The 20,941-nt window shown below is 29.4% G+C and overlaps 1 protein-coding gene across 1 annotated transcript in view; it reads right to left on the bottom strand.

Moving 5' to 3' along the window:
* LOC137918370 (uncharacterized) overlaps positions 1–18,850 on the bottom strand; it is a 59,010-nt gene extending 40,160 nt beyond the window's left edge. The window contains exon 1 of the mRNA XM_068761150.1: positions 18,648–18,850. Coding sequence (XP_068617251.1) covers positions 18,648–18,744 — 97 coding nt within the window. The 5' untranslated portion in view covers positions 18,745–18,850. The remainder of the gene's footprint in view (positions 1–18,647) is intronic.
* Between the last annotated feature and the right edge of the window lie 2,091 nt (positions 18,851–20,941).

The raw sequence follows: 20,941 nt of genomic DNA on the forward strand, positions 1-20,941 counted from the left end.
GCGTATTATATATTTCTATTTCATTATATTTTTTTAGACGTAACAATGTCAATTATATAAACAAAATTTAGTTACGTTTTTGTGTAAACGATTTGTTTAGAAACATTTTTAAGATGAAACGTAATAATTTTAATGATTATGTGTACTGTTATTATTGCACCGATTAAGAAAATCTTGAAGTCATATAATTTATGTCAAATTTTATTAATTTAATAAACAGAATAAGCCAATGATTTTTTTTCTATGTAAAACCTTTTATCGTTGCTTAACTTTGAAGTAGAAAATATTAATAATAAATAATAAAGTAATTAAACTGGATATTTTACTGTTTCAATCAGGAAATGATTTCTAGTATATACAATAAACTTTAGGTCTTTTCGACATAGTCCAGCAGTTTCAAGTGGCAGTGACAGTCCACATAAAACGCTGATCAGATGGCCGTTGGAGCCATGGAGTGGAGACTTTGTACAAGCAAACGTAGCGTACGACGTCCACTAATACGGTGGAAAGGCGACCTCGTTAAAGTCGTCAAAAGACGCTGAATGCTGGCCGCTTCCAACCGGTCCTATTGAAAATCTCTGAAGTATTGTGGACATTTAACCCTTAAATGCATGGTTTTTTATTGCGGCCTGGAAAAAATGTTTCCTGGTAGGTATTTAGGTACATATAACATAAAAAATACAAATGTCAAAAAAATACAGATTTGCCGCCGAAACTTGCACAATTTCTTTTTTGACACTCAATATATTTATTATCTATGGTCGTCAAAGTGCGTTCGGAAACACACACCACACGACTTCAATAAAATAACGTGAAATGTGATATAAAATATTTTTGATTAATGTCCCTCTTCGGTTCATGGCGAAAAAACATCGGGACAATTGCTATGATGTTATTAAAGCTTGCATACTTGATCTAATGTAACCTTTAAATCTTTGACACATTTATGTTTTGCTCTACTCATGTTATGTTAAGTAAATTGTTAGGTTCAATTGATTACGTGCAGTATTAATTCTGAGAGAGATAAATTATTTGTTATATATTTATGTTCTTATTAAATGTATCGGCTATCCATTAGAATTAATAATATATTGTGAGGATTATTGAGTATTAATAGTAATATCCAGACATAATAACCTAACAAAACTTTTTTTTAATTTGTTATTGTATATGATTTATTTAGTACAGACATTCTTCTCTTATTAACGATTAAATATTTTGTTTAACCCCTTACTCCCTCTTACCTTAAATCTAGACTTCTTTGTTTTGACAAATCCTGTTCATTTTAATATATTTATAGAGATATCTTTCAGTGTTGTCTCTGTCAATAGAAATAAGACGCACAAAATCGCAGTGAGTATTTCAACAGATGGTTTATTACTTATGTGTATTTATGTAATACTTTTATAAAATAAATAAATAAAGTCATAAAATGAATTAATGGCCAAAGTTGTCGCTAGAAGTTACAGTACGGAGATTCTTGTAAGAAATTGATAGAAATAGTTTCTTCACTTAGTGCCACGATGTTTATTTATAGAAAACCTTTGTGTATTATTTATTTTATATTTACGTTTTAATTTAATTTTAGTGTTCGTTTTAATATAATATAATATATGTTATTTATTTTATTACAATGGAAATATAAAAATAATCAGTGCTTCAAAGGGTACATACATAAATTTTTCTATTCAAATGTAAATAAAATAAGTCATTTTTATATTCCTGGCACAAAAAAAGCAATACAATAATTAGCCAAGAACATGTATTCTACTGTCAGTAGAGTCAGGAAGTTTTGACGGAAGTAAATGACTTACGATCGTTCGATGAATGTAATTTTTAACAATATTTTCGCGTGGCTGCACTTCCTGTTGTTCCCACAAGTGTGACACGCTATTTATTAAGATGTTGTGCAATGCCGAATTCGTATATTTGGTCATCAGATTGTTATAAATGAGTTTTTATTGATACGCAATAAAGAAGTAAAACAGAATTATAAAAAGTTTGCCAATAAGACCAAATATTGACAAAATGTGTAGGTAATTTCCACGTTTTGATACGTAGAAGACCGAGTACTCAATAATATCTTCCCGATTGTCATAGTTAACCAAATATAAGAAGTAGACGAAGTCCCATCAGAATAATGACGTGATGGGTAAAAGATTTTAATTTAAATAAATACATACTAGAGTGCATTTATAAGCTTTTCCATTTGTTTACTGTATGAATCAATTCACATACTTGTTAAAGTGAATTTGACGTGACCGTAAAGTTTACTTTATCAGTGTTCGTGGTTTACAAGAATAAATATTTTTTATAAATTTCGCAAGGTTGTGGGGTTTACGAACACAAATACTACGCACAATTAAAAGTAAATATATGTTTTTATAATTACATTTACTGTGATGCTTTTCTAAATTAATGCCGAAATTTAAATTATTGATTTGGGATAATTGCTAAAACACGAGTTTGTGATTGTGCCTCACTCTGGGCCTTGTTGGCAAGTTCAGCGTCGCTCACTAAGTCATAGATGGCTCAATCAAAAATTTTAAGTGACAGCGGGTTGGTGTTGAACTGATAGCTACTGGAACCTGAAGATTTTTGAGTAGAAAGCATAATACGACCCACAAAATGAAAAGAGGGCCTTATTGAGGTTGCCGGAAGATGCTGGGTGTAGGCCGCTTCCAGTTATTAGCAATTAGAAAGTTATGGGGGAGGCTTATGTCCAGCAGTGGTCAAAATGATGATGATAATGATATGAAGTTTTTAATGAAGTCTTGTAAATTTTTAGTTATTTTGTCAAATTTATTACTCCAATAATTTAAGATCTAAAAAGATGAAAATACATTACTAGTGACAATTTTTTTTAGATATCTGTTATCAAAAAAGGTTTTCAGTACCTTGTAGGTTTTCGCTGTTTGAAATATTTATGTAACAGTTGAGTTACTTTCTTTATTCACATTTAATAACTCATTCAGTGTACTATATAATAAGTGAGTACAGCTGTTGCGAATGCTGTAATAAGCAAAGTTCACACACTGGACTTTGCTTGCGAGAATGTTGCTTAGTTCGCACAGACGTGTAAACCTTTGTGACTGTGTTCTTGTTTAGGTTGGTGTATTTGTCACCTATGTACGTTATTATATGATTGTTCAAATTTTAGTGACATTATTATGGTTAACGTCGAATTGGATTTCTTAGGCGGATGAAAACATTGTTCTATAAAAATTCTTTATACAGAGGGTTTATTGTTTATAAACAAAAAGCGTGAAAGATTTTATTGATAGTATTTCTAAATGTAGCAGAAGGTTACTGTTCAACAAACAGATGCCGTCAACGCTAGGGGCCTTAAGAAAGGTAGCCCTATAGCTAGTCCTGGCTGCGCTTGATTGCGAATCCTTATTGGCTCCGCGTATCGTGAATATTACCGAAGTATCACATTTTTTTTGGATATCTTGAAGTTCATCGCAATATACACGCGATTCCGATAACATCGTTTATGTAGGTTTAATTCGTTAAAATCAAGATTAAAAGAGCCTACAATTGGCGGACTAACTTTGAACGTGTAATATCAGTATCACGTGAAAAATTAACTTACAAACTAACACTTTAAAAAATCTTATTTATCTCAATAAAATATTTAACATTGTATTGTAGTAGTTTGTAAACAGGTATTGTTTAACGTTAGGTGAACAATTTGGTTGTCTTGGAGTATTTTATTTATTTATTACTTAGCGATACACCAACTGCACTGTATGTTAAAACATTTCAATATAATACGTCGACGAGGTATATTAATGTATGCTACGCAAAGATTTACGCAGCATTTACCACATAAAATTATTAATCGTAAATTGGAACATTATATTGCGGTAATAGAAGAAAATATGAAATAATACAATTGACATAGAAATAATAAATCTCTTAATTTTTTGTTAACAATGTTTATATTATTATGGACGATTTTAGAGCTCTAAAATGTCAACAATATTATAATCGTTGCGACCTGTTAAACGTAATAAAACGTAATTGCTCTAGTTTGTTCTAAATGCTAATGTTTTAATAAGCGTTGTTATTGACATTTTGAATTCGAAATTTTAGAAACTTACCTTACAAGTTTTGTAAACGACTGGTAGAGTATTTGATCTAGTTTAGTATGTCAGTACGTTGATATCATAGCTTGTACGCCTATCAAATGCAAGTGGAGCTTTAAAATAAAATTGTCGTAAAGTAATATGTTACAACTATTCAATGGTTTCGGTGTATCGATAAACGTTGAGATATACTTCATATCGCTTTCGAATATTTGACATAATACAATTTTTCACATTAAATTAAACAAGCATGACCTGCGATACAACTGATGTCTGTTGTAATTTTTCAATAGCGTTTTTTTCAATGAAGTTTTTTTTTGTTCTGTTATACAAAGTGTACCTTTTTGTTCAGTTAATCTCGTGGCACGTCAATTCAGGCATGACAATATATAAATAAGTCTTAAGCCGCTAGTGCGTAATCAATAACTTTATCTGAATCAGTTTAATCATATTGAGGTAAATGAAAATTATTTCTTATGAATTTAATGGGCGAGAGATACTGCAGATTTCGTTTTATTAATAACTTTCATAAAATAGGAATTGTTTTGCGAAAAAAACGTAAATAAATAGTAATTCGGTATAGAGAACTATTTACAATTACCTATTAGTAAGTTGTCTGTTTTTTCTTGTTCTTTAACTATTGAATGCAACGTTCTTACATAGAACTACGACATAGCGTGGGAACTAAGTACATTATTCTTTGTTTTGGTAGCAATCAAAAAAAATTTAAAAGCTACCAGATGTATGAATTGTATGACATAATTTTTATCTACCGGAATAATGGTATAGCCATGTTTGTAAGATAATCGGCATGCGCATGTATTTATTATTTTATTAATATTATTATCCTCTTGGTATTAATAAAAGGAAACAATAACGATTGTCATGAGAAAAAATTCCTTAACTAGTTAAATCAAGGGTTTCAAATAGGTCGTGATCTGAGAACAGTCCACAACAAATTCAGGTGGGTTCTTTTGATTTTTATGCAAAGAAATTTGACTATTGCGCTCAGAGGGTGAAACAAAATATCTTTAATTCGATGATCAGAATTAAATGATGTAATATTCATCAAATCTTACTCTGCAACTTATTGAGCTGCATTTTAGCCCCTGCGATCTCCGAAACAAAATTTCAAACGCACTTAAGAGTAACCGCTCCCGCAGGGATAGGTGTGTAACGTTTGAGTAACAACACACCACATTAAAAGCTTTAAGACTAGAGATGATTTATTTTATTAACTCATTAATTTTATTATCTATGTTCATCTTTGAATCTAAACACTGTAATGTTTTGAATTACTGAAATAATCGCAGCAGTGATGTATGTACTGCGTGTGGATAGACTGTTACGCAAGACGATTACCTACCAAAAAACAATTTTTGAATCTTTTAACTATCAGATTATACTTAGGTTAACGATAGGTTTATGCAAAGAAATTGCAGTTTCTCAGAATTTGCAATGGTAGTGGTAATGATCATGTTTTTTCTGAGATTATGATTTCAGAAATAAAAAACTGTCATTGTCAAAGTTTCAAAGCTAAAGTCTGCGATTTGGTCAATTGAAAGTTATCTGACTGTAAATCACAACGTAAAAAATGGGATTTGGTAAATCACTACGATTGTAAGCGGCTGCGCTTGAATTGTCACGGTCACGATTCCGTCTCGACCCAACGTCGGTGTCAACAAGTAATGTCAGCGTTTAGATTGCACAGTTGTTTAGTAAATATTTGAAAATTTTGTAAAACGTTTTTAAGAACGGCCTACACTATGAAGTTTTGCATAGCATATACGTGAACACGAATTCTTAGCTTCAGACTCATAAGTTTTTTATTTATCCTGAGAACCTCTACAACTGGCAATTCTATTTAGAATGAATGTATTTACATTAACTAATAATCCCTATGTATAAATACAATATGTGAATTACAAAGTTCATTAGAGCTTAATATAAAAGTGTTTACAGAGGGAACGTGTTGAAGTGTGTGTCAAGCATGTGTTTGGAGAATAATTTTTTTTTAATTTAAAGGTGATAAATAAACAAAGATCTTCAACCATTCGTTCGTTGAACTTTTATTACCGTGTCTGGAGTTGACTTAATTTTTTGAATTTTTTAATTTTATGTAGGATTATCGGGTGCTACCGAAAGGGTGTACAGAGGAGACTGGATAAAAAAATGGGAACGTCGTTATCGTTGGACTGAATTTAATTTTCTACAAAGCTTGTGCAATTTCGGGTTAAAATTTTACGTTCTTGTGTTCATAACAATGATATTATTTGACTATGTCTGAATTTTGTACTTTATAACCCGTCAGTCAGTCATTTTATTTTATTTTTCATTTCTTCAAATGATCACGAAAAAGATACAGAAGGATTATTTACAAGTTAACGTTGAAAATGCAGTACAAAACATTGTCTATCTAATTCTAAGGAGACACAGTTAAAAATATACTATGAAATTTTTAGGTATTATAAAAAAATAATTAATTACACGAAAAACGCATTATAAAAAAATAATTATCAAAAAAATCAATCTCCTTATTATCTCCTTAAAAAAATATCTAAGTATATTTCAGTGAGAAATCGGAAAAAAATATTATTAGGTGTTTCGATATAACAATAAACGATTAAAATTAACTTGCCTCGCCTACATGCGGTATTATTGCAAATAGTTTGTTCATATTAAAATTGTAGCGACGAAGTTGGGCAAGCTCTATAAAAAAGTTAAAAGTAATAGTCCATTTAAAGGAACGACAATGTAATTGGCTTTCATGTAATTTCAAATATCGGTTCAATGTTATTTATGCTTCGTAAAGAATTAAATGTTACAAAATGTGTGTTACAATTAAAAATGTACCATGTTACAAATTTGTTATTGCGTAAAAACTATGTTTATGGTTGAGTGTGGTAAAATTTTTATACGTAAAGGGTATGGGATTAGCAAGTAATACGTATTGTAATAAAGTATATTGTAATAAAAAACCATGTTAGATAACTTTCACCACTGTTTTCTGGCCGTGTTATCTCTCATAAGATAAACTACTAATGTTTATTTATTTTTTTAGGTTGAGCATACTTAACAAGCTGAATTAATGGAATATAAATTTCTCTGACTCCCTTGTCAATGCAACCCATTAATTTATAAAATCTTGCCTAGATCATCAATAATTTCCTTAATTTTGCAACGAAATAATATAAAATAGTATATTACCCGCTTAATTAATTAAGTTCAACCAAAACCAAACATGTTAGTGTAGACACTTAGATGGATCTAAAAATATCCATTATCTTAAATTACTTGTTTTATTTTATTGAACTTTCACTCGAATGTAAACATACAGAGATATACTTAGAGATATACTTTCACTCGAATGTAAACATATAGACATGCAGCAAACTATATGTTTTATGTTACATACTTTACACAACAAAAAGCACAAAACAACATAATATTTCAAATTGGATGTTCTGCCGTGTGGCCGCAGATTCTCCTCATCAAAACAGTCCTGACGGAAGAACAGCGCTGTCGCAGTGTTTTGTTTAACGCTCCACAGCAACTGCTGAGACTGCGCCTTTTAGATGGACACAATGTTTAACTACTAATTTAATTTATTACTTTGTACGTAGATTCGTTGTTTTAAAACTCATAACTATTGTAGATTTTTAACACATTAAATATAAACGTCCAAGTTAATCAAGTTATAGAAAAACAATGCAGCTGCATTAAAAATAAGGTAGTAATTACAACGAATCGATAGATGCTAAAACTCTTGCAATAAAATAAATTAAAACAGATTTTCACATAAAATTGGTTTAGTGCCAATTTATACAGTAGAAGCAAAAAAAGAGCCCAGAACAAAATAAATAATTTCAGTTAAAAAAAAATTATTGCGTACTTCGTAATTGAATTGTATTGTATTTATTAATGTTATATTCTTCTATACGTCAATTGTTAATTGTGAAGGACCTAACAATAAATAAATAAATAAAAACTCTCTTCTCCAGTATGCATCTTTAGAAATTTTCAAATTTTTGATAATCTTGAATATTATAGTGACTATTTAATTTTTTGCTTAATTGACATATTACAGAACTCGTACTTACTTTTTTTTATAAATTTTACTTATCTGGAAATTCGTATGACATAAACCACTAGATGTAATGAATAGATCAATTTGTTGTGTATATATCGAAGATTGGCAATAAAAATTATTAAGAGAAATATTGCTTAAACATACTATAATAATTTACAGAAGAAATATTAAAGGTGTAAATGATTTAAAGGGATGTGTTATTGTACTGCCAGAAATTATTGGCAAGGGTTGTGAGTATTAAAAGGGTGTAAAAAAATTAGGGGTGAATTGCAGCGACCAATGTACCACTTTACATACTACATTTACCGCTTAAAAATTTTTTCTACCTGTTTCCAATCACCCTGTATGTTAAACTCTATTCCGCTATCGCAATCGTATAAAACTTATGGTACCATGACAATTATTCTTGTACCCGTGATTTTTTTTATAGTCAACCCAAAGATGTTATACGAAATTTGACAAAAATGGTGTTTGTTAATCGATATATGCTAAAAGAATATTCAGATATGTTATATAACGAATAATTTATGGCTCCCGCAGACATAAATCAACCATGAAATGTTACCATATAAGTGACTTCACTGGAGAATTCTTTATACATGAACATGTTCCCGTTTTTAAGTTACTGGTAACTTTCTCTTAAGCCTTTTACGATGTAATACGTAACGTTTGTGTAATAAATTGGAATTAATGACACTTTTAAATATATTCGTGACATTTACAAGCAGTTTTATTAAGATTTTTTATGGGTAATCGATTAAATGATAGTAAAGTTGAACGTAAATCGTCAAGTTACTTCATCATATTTTTGGGCGTATTAAACAAGAAAAGTCAAAATAACTTGATAAATTCATTTTGTTAATATTCTCTACATATTTGGCTTAATCTGGGTTATTGTTTAAAAGGATGACACGACATGAGTCATGCTACGATGGATAAGTGTAAAATTGGTTGTAAATTTTTTGATGTTTATATGTATTACGAAATTATGTATAAATAATGTAAATTCTGTTAATTACTATGTTTACCCTACAGATATGATATTAATATTTACAAAATTAAAATAAAATAAAACATATTTAATTACAATAAAAGCATTTAAATTTATTACTGAACTGTATCAAATAATCTAACTACAAATACCTTTTGCCTGGATTTCCATAACTCTTCAATTGGTTCCAATTTAAATAAATAGTGAGCACCGAAAACTAAAACAGGATTTGAGTTATAAATAAATATTATTTGTATACAGAGGTGCGTATTTAAATATTCTTTTATTATTATTTCCATATCGATTGTCTAAATATTTATAATTTTACATTATACATGGTCATGTACGTGTTTTTTTAAACTAAAACAGAACAATTACATTTATCTACATATAAGACAATATGATGATTTTGGAGATTGACTCTAACTATATGAAATGTAAAGAAGGTGATGTGATTTCTTTTATTATTTACTAAGTAAGATAATTAAAAGGCAATATGTGGAATCAAATGTCTACATTTGTTACACACGAAACTTTTCACAATCGCTAAGTATCATTCAATTGGAATCATTTGCTTCGTTACGGGCCGCGGGCGTTTTCAACAAAACACGTTTCGAAATTTTCCTGCAACGTATAAGTAACTGCCTACTGCATTGTGATCTCGTGTCGTAATGTCTTCAGCGGCATCCTTACAATACACACGAATTTAATCCCTAGCACAATTTAAATAACAATGCTGCATGTAACCCCACAATGGCGCCGATAAATCCTTCATCATGACATTTGAAAATGTTGAAAGTAAAGGAGTGGTTCAAAATTAGGTTCAAAAATATCTGTAATATCATAACCAATTATCTATTAAGGAAATCTAATAAAAATCGTGAAGTTGTTATTATGTATTAAAATTTATTATTCTTATTACAATGTAAAAAATAGAATACGGGTTTGTGTGATTTATTTTTAATGTGTAATATAACATAAGTATAAAGATATATTTATGAAGTTACTAAAAAAACGGGGCAAGTCCCGTGTACGAGTGAATGCGTTGCAGCGGAAGAATTTTTAATTATTAAAATCAATCTCTCGCAAACATGAGTGTTGTGGGACCGCCATGAGTCATGAAAATTTTGATAAAATGTTTATTGTCCATATAGAAATCTATTTTATTATCAAAAAAGCTCTTGCTTTTCATACAGATAATAAAAATAAAATTTATAAGTAATTTACTTCATAGCTTAAATTTTTTGAAATGCCAGTTGTGTAAAGTAAGAACTTATTTCATTTAAAAAATGCCAGTTATATAAAGCATTGTATTTTTAATCTACATTGCCGCAGTAAGAGGACAAAAGTACGATAATAAAACTATAAAAATATATGAAAGCGAAAGTAATGTACATTATCCAAGTCAATATCTCCGTTGTAAAGTATTTGAAATTAAAAAATTAGAACTACGTCGGCATTATCTTTACGCTCTGCGGTTTTATAGGCGCCACATCGTTGCAAAACTTCGACGATCCAATGTCGATTCGAAAAACATGATTTCAATGTTATTAAAAACTAAAATAAATAAAGATTCAGGTTTCTTTTACAGAAATAGATACTTAATTATATACTTTGCAAAATATTAAATCGCTGCCTTGTACCTAATTTATGACTCATATGTAGTGTACTAAAATCAAAAAGTAAATTTTTTAATAAATATACGTATCTTACACAGTTTGAATTTAATTTGATTATTATTACTTGAGTATATGATGGTAATATTTAGTAATAAACTATTTTATGTTACCAGGAAACTTACAGGTAAAGTTATATATAGGAACTTTCAATTTCATCCACTTTCACTGTAGCTGGTACCGTGGCCATTGACCTCTCTGACGTCAAATGCCCTCAGAGCGGATGCGCTAATATTTAAAGCCATCTTAAGGCCTTCGATTAAAATTCAATTTATTGCTACATGCATTAATTTCCTTATAACCTTTTTTACATGGCGTAATATGAAAGTAATTAAAAATTTTGTTCGTGGTACTTAAAACAACGTGAATAAGAAGTTATAAAAGTTTTATTAATAGTTAAAAATAACACTGCATATTTAGTTAATACTTTTTTTTTAAATAAACCCTAAAGCAAGCATTAAATCTTATCGCAAATACAAGAAAAAGTACTTACACTTTTTTTTTACATTTCAAAAAACGTTCTAAATTAAAATAAAATATTCAGAGTACACTAAATTTAAAATATCCATTTATTAGAGTTGTTTGAAACCAAATAGAACTATTCTAAACAGGATTGTAACATCCCTCTACAAATATATATCAACAACACAGAATAAGTTTATTTATAATCTTTAAAAACAATACGTACAGTTTAATAACAAAAATAGATCACTTGGTCTCATTAAATACGTTACTACACTATTGCATATACTCTTCGTCTTTGATAATTTTTAATTTTGAATAAATCAATGACCAATAGTTTTTAAATACTTTATTTGTGAAAACTTTATGAATGACAACTTAAAAATGAAATATGGTCAATAATTATTTTAAGCATAATGTGTATTAAATATAAAACCGGTAAAATGAATTTAGAATTTAGAAGAATTAATTGAAGACGAGTAGAATGAAATCTTTTTTCGTGTTGTTCCGTAGTATTAATTTATTTTTGATAATATTTTTTATATCTGTAAATAAATCAAGCGTTCTTTCTAGTTAAATATCGGTTATATTACTGCCTACCTAAATCACATTGAAGGGCATACAGAAAAAAAAATACTGTAAGAATTAGTTCGGAATGTTGTTCCCGATTTGAAACGGTGTCGAATGTTTAAAAAAAATGGTAAATATTAACAGAACCCTGTAATCCTGTTTAATATTAGCTATATAGTAACTAAGAAAAAAAAATTATTTATGACGGTCATTAATGTAATTCTTTTTGATTAATTATAAAAATTAGTTCGTTTTAAATTTATTTTCGGTACAATGACCTCTCACATCTCAAAGAAACTTATTCGAATCCGGTTTTTAAAAATAAACCTAAATTGGTTTCGATCATAATTTTTATTACTTCAAATACACGGATGACATAATGTCTTTTGGAATATTTTAAGTATTGAAGATATTCATTTCACTTTTTTAATTCATTATTAAATATATAACAAGTCTTTTGCATATTTGTAAATTTTAAATTATTTTTCGTATAATGCATATTTTATTCTTAACACGAATTTTAATGTGGTTTATTAATATTTTAACATGTATAATAGAATACCGACCTTGACAAAAACATTAGTGGTCAGTTTTATTATAATTTTAGTTAATAATATGAATATGCTATATTCTAGACAGTATTATATCTTAAATTTGCAGACTAACGATCTTATGTGTAATCGTCATGTATATTTCATCGTTATATATTTATAGTATTTATTTTTATTTTATTAAAAATAGTTCAATTGACATCATGACAGCTTTTAGACGTCTACTGTTGGACCTAAACCTTCTCCATAAATTTCCAATAAGACGGGTCGGAATCGGCCTCATACAGCGTTTTTCCACGAAGAGGTCATCTTTCCGCTATGTGGGTGCATTTTCAACGCGGCACTTGCCAGTTCGTGGTGTCCACTGCAGAACCGTAAGTCCCCAGTGGTCACCTGTCCTGAGCGCTATGTTAGTTTCCCACTTCCATTTCAACTTGCCAATTTGCTGGGCTACTTCTGTTTAGCTACGGATTTACCTCATTATTAATTCGATCTCGTAGCAAAATTCTAATTCATGGAGAGGACTATCAGAGCCCTCTATTTCGTTCTTTGAGCTACTGTAAGCTTACCAATAAAGTCAAAAGTGAGAAAGCATGTTTTTTATATTTATTTAAGTCATTTAAGAAAAATGTAACGGTGAACAAAAAGACACAATTTAACTTAGATTAAATATTTGTAAACATGAACAAGCTATGTTGATAAAGATAGAACTGCCAATTATACAAATGGACGTTTATAACTAAGATCCTCCAGGATCACACTGGAAGACATTCCGAAGAAGTGTTTTAGATTATTATTACATTTTTTACAGCCAAAATAAACAATTTCGTTCAAAGATTTCCCCAAAATATATGAAATTTACGTAAATTAATGAAAGATAGTGATTAAGAACCTTTGATTTTTAATACAAAAATAACATTAAAATGGAGTAGTAAGACATTAAATGTAAATGAATTTTCTTATAATTCTCCCAATATAAAATAATTTTAAAGATGCATCTTCAAAATATTTAAACATTTCGAAATGAAATAAAAAACTCGATACCAGTTTAATTAAAAATCAATGTAATAATTCATTGCCACGAAATTTATTACCGTAAATAGCCAGCCACAGTTTTATTGTAATATATATGAACGTTCAACCGTTCAGAAACATTTAGTTGAGGATTATTTTTAATAAAAAGTTTTATGTCGACATTTTACACCAATAATCGTATTGTTAAATAGCAAGTTAAATCAAAGTTGTAATAACTTCGATTGGTTGCAATAAAACTGATTATATATACGTAACTAAAGGGACATAATGTCAATGACGTAAAATTGTATTGCACAAGATCGATAATAAGTTGCATCGATATCCGTAATCGATCACAAACGTATTTTCGAAAATTTGGAGCATCTATTGCATTCCGCGCGATATCGAGTTAAGTAATTGTGGAAGTTAGTATATGTTGTTACGGAATTAAAAAGTAATGAAATCATTGTAACAATATTAATTGGTCGCGATAAACATAATACGTGATATATCGATTTTATATCTATGTTGTCGCAGCTAAATAAACAACCTGTTCGCCGAACTGTAATATTGATAAATAATTTCAATTACATAAGTGAAACAAAAGATTGCTGACGTTTTAATAAATAACATTGCAAAATAAAGATTATAATTTAAATGAATTTGTTTATAGGAAAACGTAGCAGAAGTGGGTTTGTAATAAGTAATTTTTCAGCTTTTGATGCAAATAATTTTGTTGATACGTTTGATGTATTATTAATCGTAACGGTATATATCTAACCGATGATGTATTGAAGGAAGAAAGAAGGGTGATCTTGCAGTGGGTGCCTATCGGCTGACTTTATGATGATGATGATGATATATCTATAAGTAAAAACTACGTTTTTTTTTGTTAATCTATTCTATGGAATTTATGTTAAAGCACAAATTGTGTGTGGTAGTTTTAGCACCAAGAACATTATATATTTTCTTATTAGAGGAGATTAATGTAAGGAAAATATGTATACATACTACGAATGCAATAAAATGAATTTGCTGAATTTAAAATTTGACAATTTGAACCAAAAAAGAACACATCAGTAATTATTTTATGCATTTAAGATGCAAATTAGCTAAATGTAAATGTTGTTTTTTTTTTGTATTATTAAGAAGTTTTCGAATAAACCGAAACAAAGTAAAACAGGTGAAGTGGTGATATTTAAATTTGGCGATTAAGCGTAATTAGTTATATATATTAAATGCTGCGAACTATGAACGCGTTTAAACAATTGCAATATTTTACAAAATTTCACGTCCTAGTGATAAAATATCACACATTTTATAACCAACGATTTAAAAGTAATTTATAACAAAAAAACAACTCCCTAATAAATTAGTGAACATTATAACACCATCAACAGGTTTTTTTTTTTAAATTAACACTGTATTTAATGCATGTTGTCAATAAAATTGCTTATTTATTATAAGATAAAATTAGGAATAAATTATGAACACTAGACGACGCAAACTTTTATTTTACAAATTTGTATGTGTACGTAATACGTTCCCATTTTAAATCTATTATTTACATTTTAATATTCGGGTTTTAAATGATGGGTTACTAAAAATAAATGTAAAAAAAGAAATGAAGAATAACACTAAACGACACGTTTCTTGAAAAAGGAAATATTGATTTTATTACTTAATATTTCTTGAGTCTTCCTGAAACGATTTTAACAATTGGATAATTGTTGATTTTTGTCATCACAAGGTAAAGTGTCCGTAAGTGTTTCCTACATTTATGTATATTTTTATTATCGTAAGTGGATTCCGATTAAAAAAATAATAAAGTAGAAGAATATACGCCATCTTATTTTATAGACAGAGCCGTGTAGAACGAAATGAACTTTCAATATCTACCAAATATATATTGTTTTACAATAATGGAAGTCAGCCGGTATAGCCACTAAAGATTTTAACGAATGTGTATAATATATATGCCAATATACATTGTTTCAAATTTGTTAATTTATAAATGGCGCAAAAGAGAAGTCTCAAAAATGTACCGTGTCAATAGTAATAATTGTAATTGCAAAATGGCTGCCTGGATTTTTCTGGAAAAAGTATTACAGGGACGATGTAATTAAAAAAAGTGTTGAAGACAGAGATTTCGATGTTTTATTGAATGATTTATTATATATATTTTATACAACTAAATATATATTAAACTTGTTTTAGATCAAACCTTATTAAAATTCAGAGTAGTCTGAATGAGACAAAAAAATATAAGCGTTTATATTTTTGTGGACGTTAGAACGATAGGAATATAATTATGTTTAATAGTTGTTAAGCCAATTTAATATGTTTAAAAATAGCAGCGTTTTTTTTTAAATGACGGTTTGTAGCTACAACTGTTGCAGATTTTTTTTATATTTTCTCCATAATGATGCAGAATTATTTTCACTTTTATTTACCATCACAGGCTCGTAATCATAAAAGCGCCTTCAAAATTATTGGTAAGAAGTGAAGTTAAAAAATAAAGACGTAAAACCCCGGGGCACCATGTTTTTATCGTCCTCATACCAAGAGTCCTTTCCTTAGCAAAAAAAATGTCGTAAATGCCGCAGCACATTGTAAATATTGGCAAGCCTGTTCGGACTCGAATGCTCATTCGAAACTCCACGTCTCCGGGGTAACGAACCAGAGAGAATGCGCCGGGTAGATCAAATATACACTTCACGCAAAGTGCCCTTTGAACAAATGAAATTTCTTCAATAAACAACACCTCGCACCTGTTTATTTACAACATGTTTCATCGTAACTCTTAATGTTATTAAAATAAAATATTAGTAATTCATTATTAATATTATTTCTTTAAGTTGTTTATTTATTAAAGCAAACCAATAACCAATATTCTAAATTATTTTATTTATTTTAAAGTATTCCATTTTTTATTTTAGTTTTATATTAAGCTAAAAATGTTAACATTTTCTGGAATGTTTTTGGCCGTTTTAATTACGTTACTGCCAAGTATTTATTATCCTTCAATCTAACCGCTACTTGAGTGACGCATAAATGCCTTATGACCGATTGAAAAGGTCAATGAACATTTTAGAACCAGTAAAGATAAAACGGATAAACCCTTATTGTTCTTATCATCATATTCACTAAGTACCCGAGTATATATTTAAATGTAATATAATTTAATGGTAGTAACATTGCCAATATTTTAAAAAAAATGACGATTGACGTTTCAGTCTTTGAACTGTCAGTGTAGATGTATAAAAAGCTGATGTTAAAAGATGAAATAATTGGTAGTGACAGCAATATTAAGCTTGACAAAAGCTCTAGCCTTTAAACTGTGTCGCGCGAATTGCGTAACTTTTGCTCCTCGGAAGTGAGCGTTTCCGATCTGCAATGACAATTCGAACAATGGCGTTGAAAATATTTAGTACTGAGCATTACGCATTAAGAGCCTCGCTCAGTATCCATTGTTCGCTTTTGGAGGTTGAAGCAATTAGCCAATTTATGTTTTACTTTGTTGTAGAAACGAAATCCTATGTAGTAGTTGTTAAATCAACACAAAACTTAATGTCGGTATAAAGTTAAAGGCTTAAAAGATTTTGAACTAAGGCTTTACTTTGGAATCTAAATTTAAAATATATATGAATACTTTTTTATGATAAAAAATAACGTGATTTTATTCGTCTAAAATGAAATAAGTTCATGGAATACGTTGCATGCATCCTGTTTCCAATTGGAGATACTCCTATTGGAGATCTATGGAGCCTATGCCCGGCAATGGTTGTCTATTGGCAGAAATGTAGATGACGCTTTGTATATATCTTTGTATGCATATAGATTAACACAGACAAAGAAATTGATTACAGTCATTTATGATGCGTTAAATTTACCAAATGTTGAACGTATAATTAAATTTAGTTTAGTCTAGTACGCTAATATTTAGAAATTTAATAAACAACAAAACCGTCGTTCAAAATATTCACAGTTTATTTATAAGAAACGAAGAAAAATACTTAAAAGACTTTATTAAATTTTAAATATAAATGAGCAAATTGTTTTAAAGCGTTTGAAAATATTAATTTGTTAAGATAAATGAAGTTTTATCTCACGCACTGACATTCTTTTAGATTGAAAAATGAAATATTGGATTGGGATAATCAATACATCTATTTATTATATATATCAAATAAATTACGAGTTTGGTTAATATACACTTTATTTCAATTTCTCGATTTTAAGTTATTAGGGGGACCGGAAAGTAATGTCGTTTCTGTCGACATATTTTACAGAAAAACCGATTAATTTTTACCGCTCTGGCATTGAAAATTTGAATATTAGATAGCAAAAGGTTGTTGATAACGAAGGTAAATATATTATTGATTAGAAATAAAAACTTGTTAAAAATATAATCGTTTGAATTTAACTTAAGAAAGCGACATTACCTTCCAGTCCTCCTAATATATTAGTATTGATGTCAACGAAGCTGATTTGGAAAACAAGGGTCATCTGCACTTAAAAATTCACCCATAACAAAGTAATGTTGTTAGACAAATGACTCCGATAGTATTCAAATATAAATAATTAACATATACTTTTGTTTGAAGGTTGATTAAAGAAATATTGTGTTCTCGCATCTAAATCGCCTAAATCTGAAGTTACAAATACCAAGGTCTGATATGCCCAAGTTAGATTTTAAGAAACAGATTGCGAAACTAATTTAAGTCAAAATTAACAATTCATCACACGGTATTGACAGTGATGCTTTATATGATTATTACAAAATCATATTTTGTATCAATTTTTTTCTTGTTATTTTTTTCTTGTTATTCGCCAGACCATGAAGTCCTATTGCCCATTGTGGGTCATTGTCATTCACGCTATGCAGAAAATTTGGCATGCAACGAAATTATCCGTAAAAGAACTTTAGCTGTTGCAACTCAAACTAAACCTAGTTGCATAACTTTTTTCTATTCGTGTGACAACGAATTTGGAATTGTTGCTAGCGTATGTTTGCTTTTATGACAATAATAGGAACATAATATTCGTTGCATATTACATTGATAGTTTTAATTATTACATGGTACCAAATAAATTACGAAGTAAATAAAATTGTATTTTTTAAAAATTAGGGCAATATTAATTCTTTTCACATTATAATTAGTTTTGTAAATATTGTGTTTTGTTTTATTAGTCGCTTACCTTTAACGTTGAAAGCTCCCCTTTTTTCTCCAACCGGGATAGAAAATACGATAGACAAACTAAAAAGAAGAACGGCAATCCTTGCACTGACACCCATTTTGTGAGTATGCACGTAGTTTCTTAATTTTCTTTTTATTTTTCGCGGCTTCTTGACGCAACTATTGACCGCGTGCGTTCGGTAACATTTGCGTCGGACTGACGTCTGTTACCGACGGTGCGTTGTTAACAACTGAATGTTTGTGGTTAACTTTCTATCAGCTGGTCTTCTTGGTAAGCGCCGGCGCAACATCGGTTGCACCCGCATATGTTACTGGCAGCGCTTTAATATCTTTCTTAACGCTTGTTTTATGCAAAAAAAATTATAGAGATTATATACATGTATTTTTGTATTATTTATTCGCTTTATATGTGTCTTGTGTATAACCTAATAATAACTTCCACAACAATGTGTATTACTTACTAGTTTTTGAAACGTAGTCTCACTTCAGGCCTTGTTAGTCACAGTCTCTTAAAGAGCCATGGAAAGGGCCGATCCAAATTGAGAAATCTGTGACGAGCAGAAATAACAAACATAATCCAGCAGATTGTCAAGTTTATGTGGCACTAAGCAGGTTATATAGCTGGCAGAATAGATGGCCGCTGATATTTTAAGGTTCTGGAATAGAGACTATGGATTGCTAAAGGCACTGTAAGATATCCAGATACAAAGCGGACAGACGACGTTGTTAGGGGCGACGGAAGACGCTGGATGCAAGCCGCCGCTAAATATAAACGAATAATCATAAGAAAGTAAAATATAAGTATATTTCGTATATATTTAACTTGTATATAAAGCATAAGATGTTTATAAAATAAAAAACACGGAAAATTAATAATGCGGTAATAAATACTCGTCGTGGATTTCTATACATCGAACACGCGAATACACATGAAAATATGTAGCTGCTACTGCGGTAAATTGAAATTTAAAAAAAAAATATGACCAACACGTGAAGCTGGAGAATGTCACCTAATAATATTGTTGGAGTAATAGCAGTATAAGACGAAAAAAAATGTCCCTTTTTTAAGATTTCCATCTATAGGAGAGGCTTTAATCTAGCATTGGGCGGCTACGTAATGAAAAAGTTTACATTTTGTATCAATATATCTTTCTCTAAAATTTACTTTGCATGCCTTCAAATTATTTTAATGAATTTTAATTATTATTTTTCAATATACACAAAAACAATCGTACTAATACGGTATAAGTAAGTCTTATATTTTTTATTAAAAATGCATTCTGTTTTCTTTACTCCTTTTTTAAAAGGTAGCTATCTAACACAGACTGTTTTGCGGTAAACATGGGCTCTACGTAGATAACTTCTCAGATGGCCTCTAGTAAAAGAGACGAAACATCATTTAGTTTCAGCCTCATGTTGTGCATATGACTCCATAGCACTATATAACTTATTTCGGACAATTACATTGATAAGGTATCCAATAACCTTCAATTCGATAAACAGAGCGTGTAAAAAATGCCAGAAAAAAACGCTATTAACCTGATTTCATGGATAAGTGGCCAATGAATATTTTTGTGTAGAAACAGGCATTTGTTTTGTATTAGTATAATTCGTGCAATATATTTTTTATTGTAGTTAAGTTTGGTTACTAGTTGTTATAAGTTGTTATTGTAGATAATAAATATAACCTTTTATAACTATTTTGAAGTAAGCAATATAGGCATTGATAATACGATAAATCATAATTTTCTTTGATATTGTTAATTTTATTTTCAAACCTCGCCTTTAAAAATATCAAACATGCAGAATGCTCAACATGCAACATGCAGCAGTAAACATGCAGTTGCTGTTTCAAATTGTTTTTATTTAAACCGCATGTGCTGTTTACTTCGTTGCTGCTTGGGATTATTAAAAGCTATTACTAATTTGTTGAACATTGCAATATATATTGTGATATTATAATAAATAAAATACTGCTTTGGCTCCATTTTAAAGTACATAAAAATCTTCCGAGTTTCTTGTGAACTCGTCTCGTTGATAACTATTAGGTTTTTACTTGAAAGATGTCGTATACGGGAGATCTACCAGATTCTGGTTTCTACAAAATCAAGCTCATCTCTCTTTTAAACTCTCGTAACGTACAAAAGTTGTCAGGCCTTACAAATTCAATAGATAATTTTTTTTATTGTGTATTTGTTGCATAATAATTATTATTATGTTCTTTCTCTATGTGTATGATATTACGTGTTTTAATGTAATTCTATGTATGTGTATGGGATTATGTATTGATCGTCG

This window comes from Battus philenor, unplaced genomic scaffold, assembly GCF_028537555.1.
Source record: "Battus philenor isolate CCGP_79_NKW_IND1 unplaced genomic scaffold, ilBatPhil1.0.hap1 SCAF_14, whole genome shotgun sequence".
In the NCBI taxonomy this organism is placed as follows: Eukaryota; Metazoa; Arthropoda; class Insecta; order Lepidoptera; family Papilionidae; genus Battus; species Battus philenor.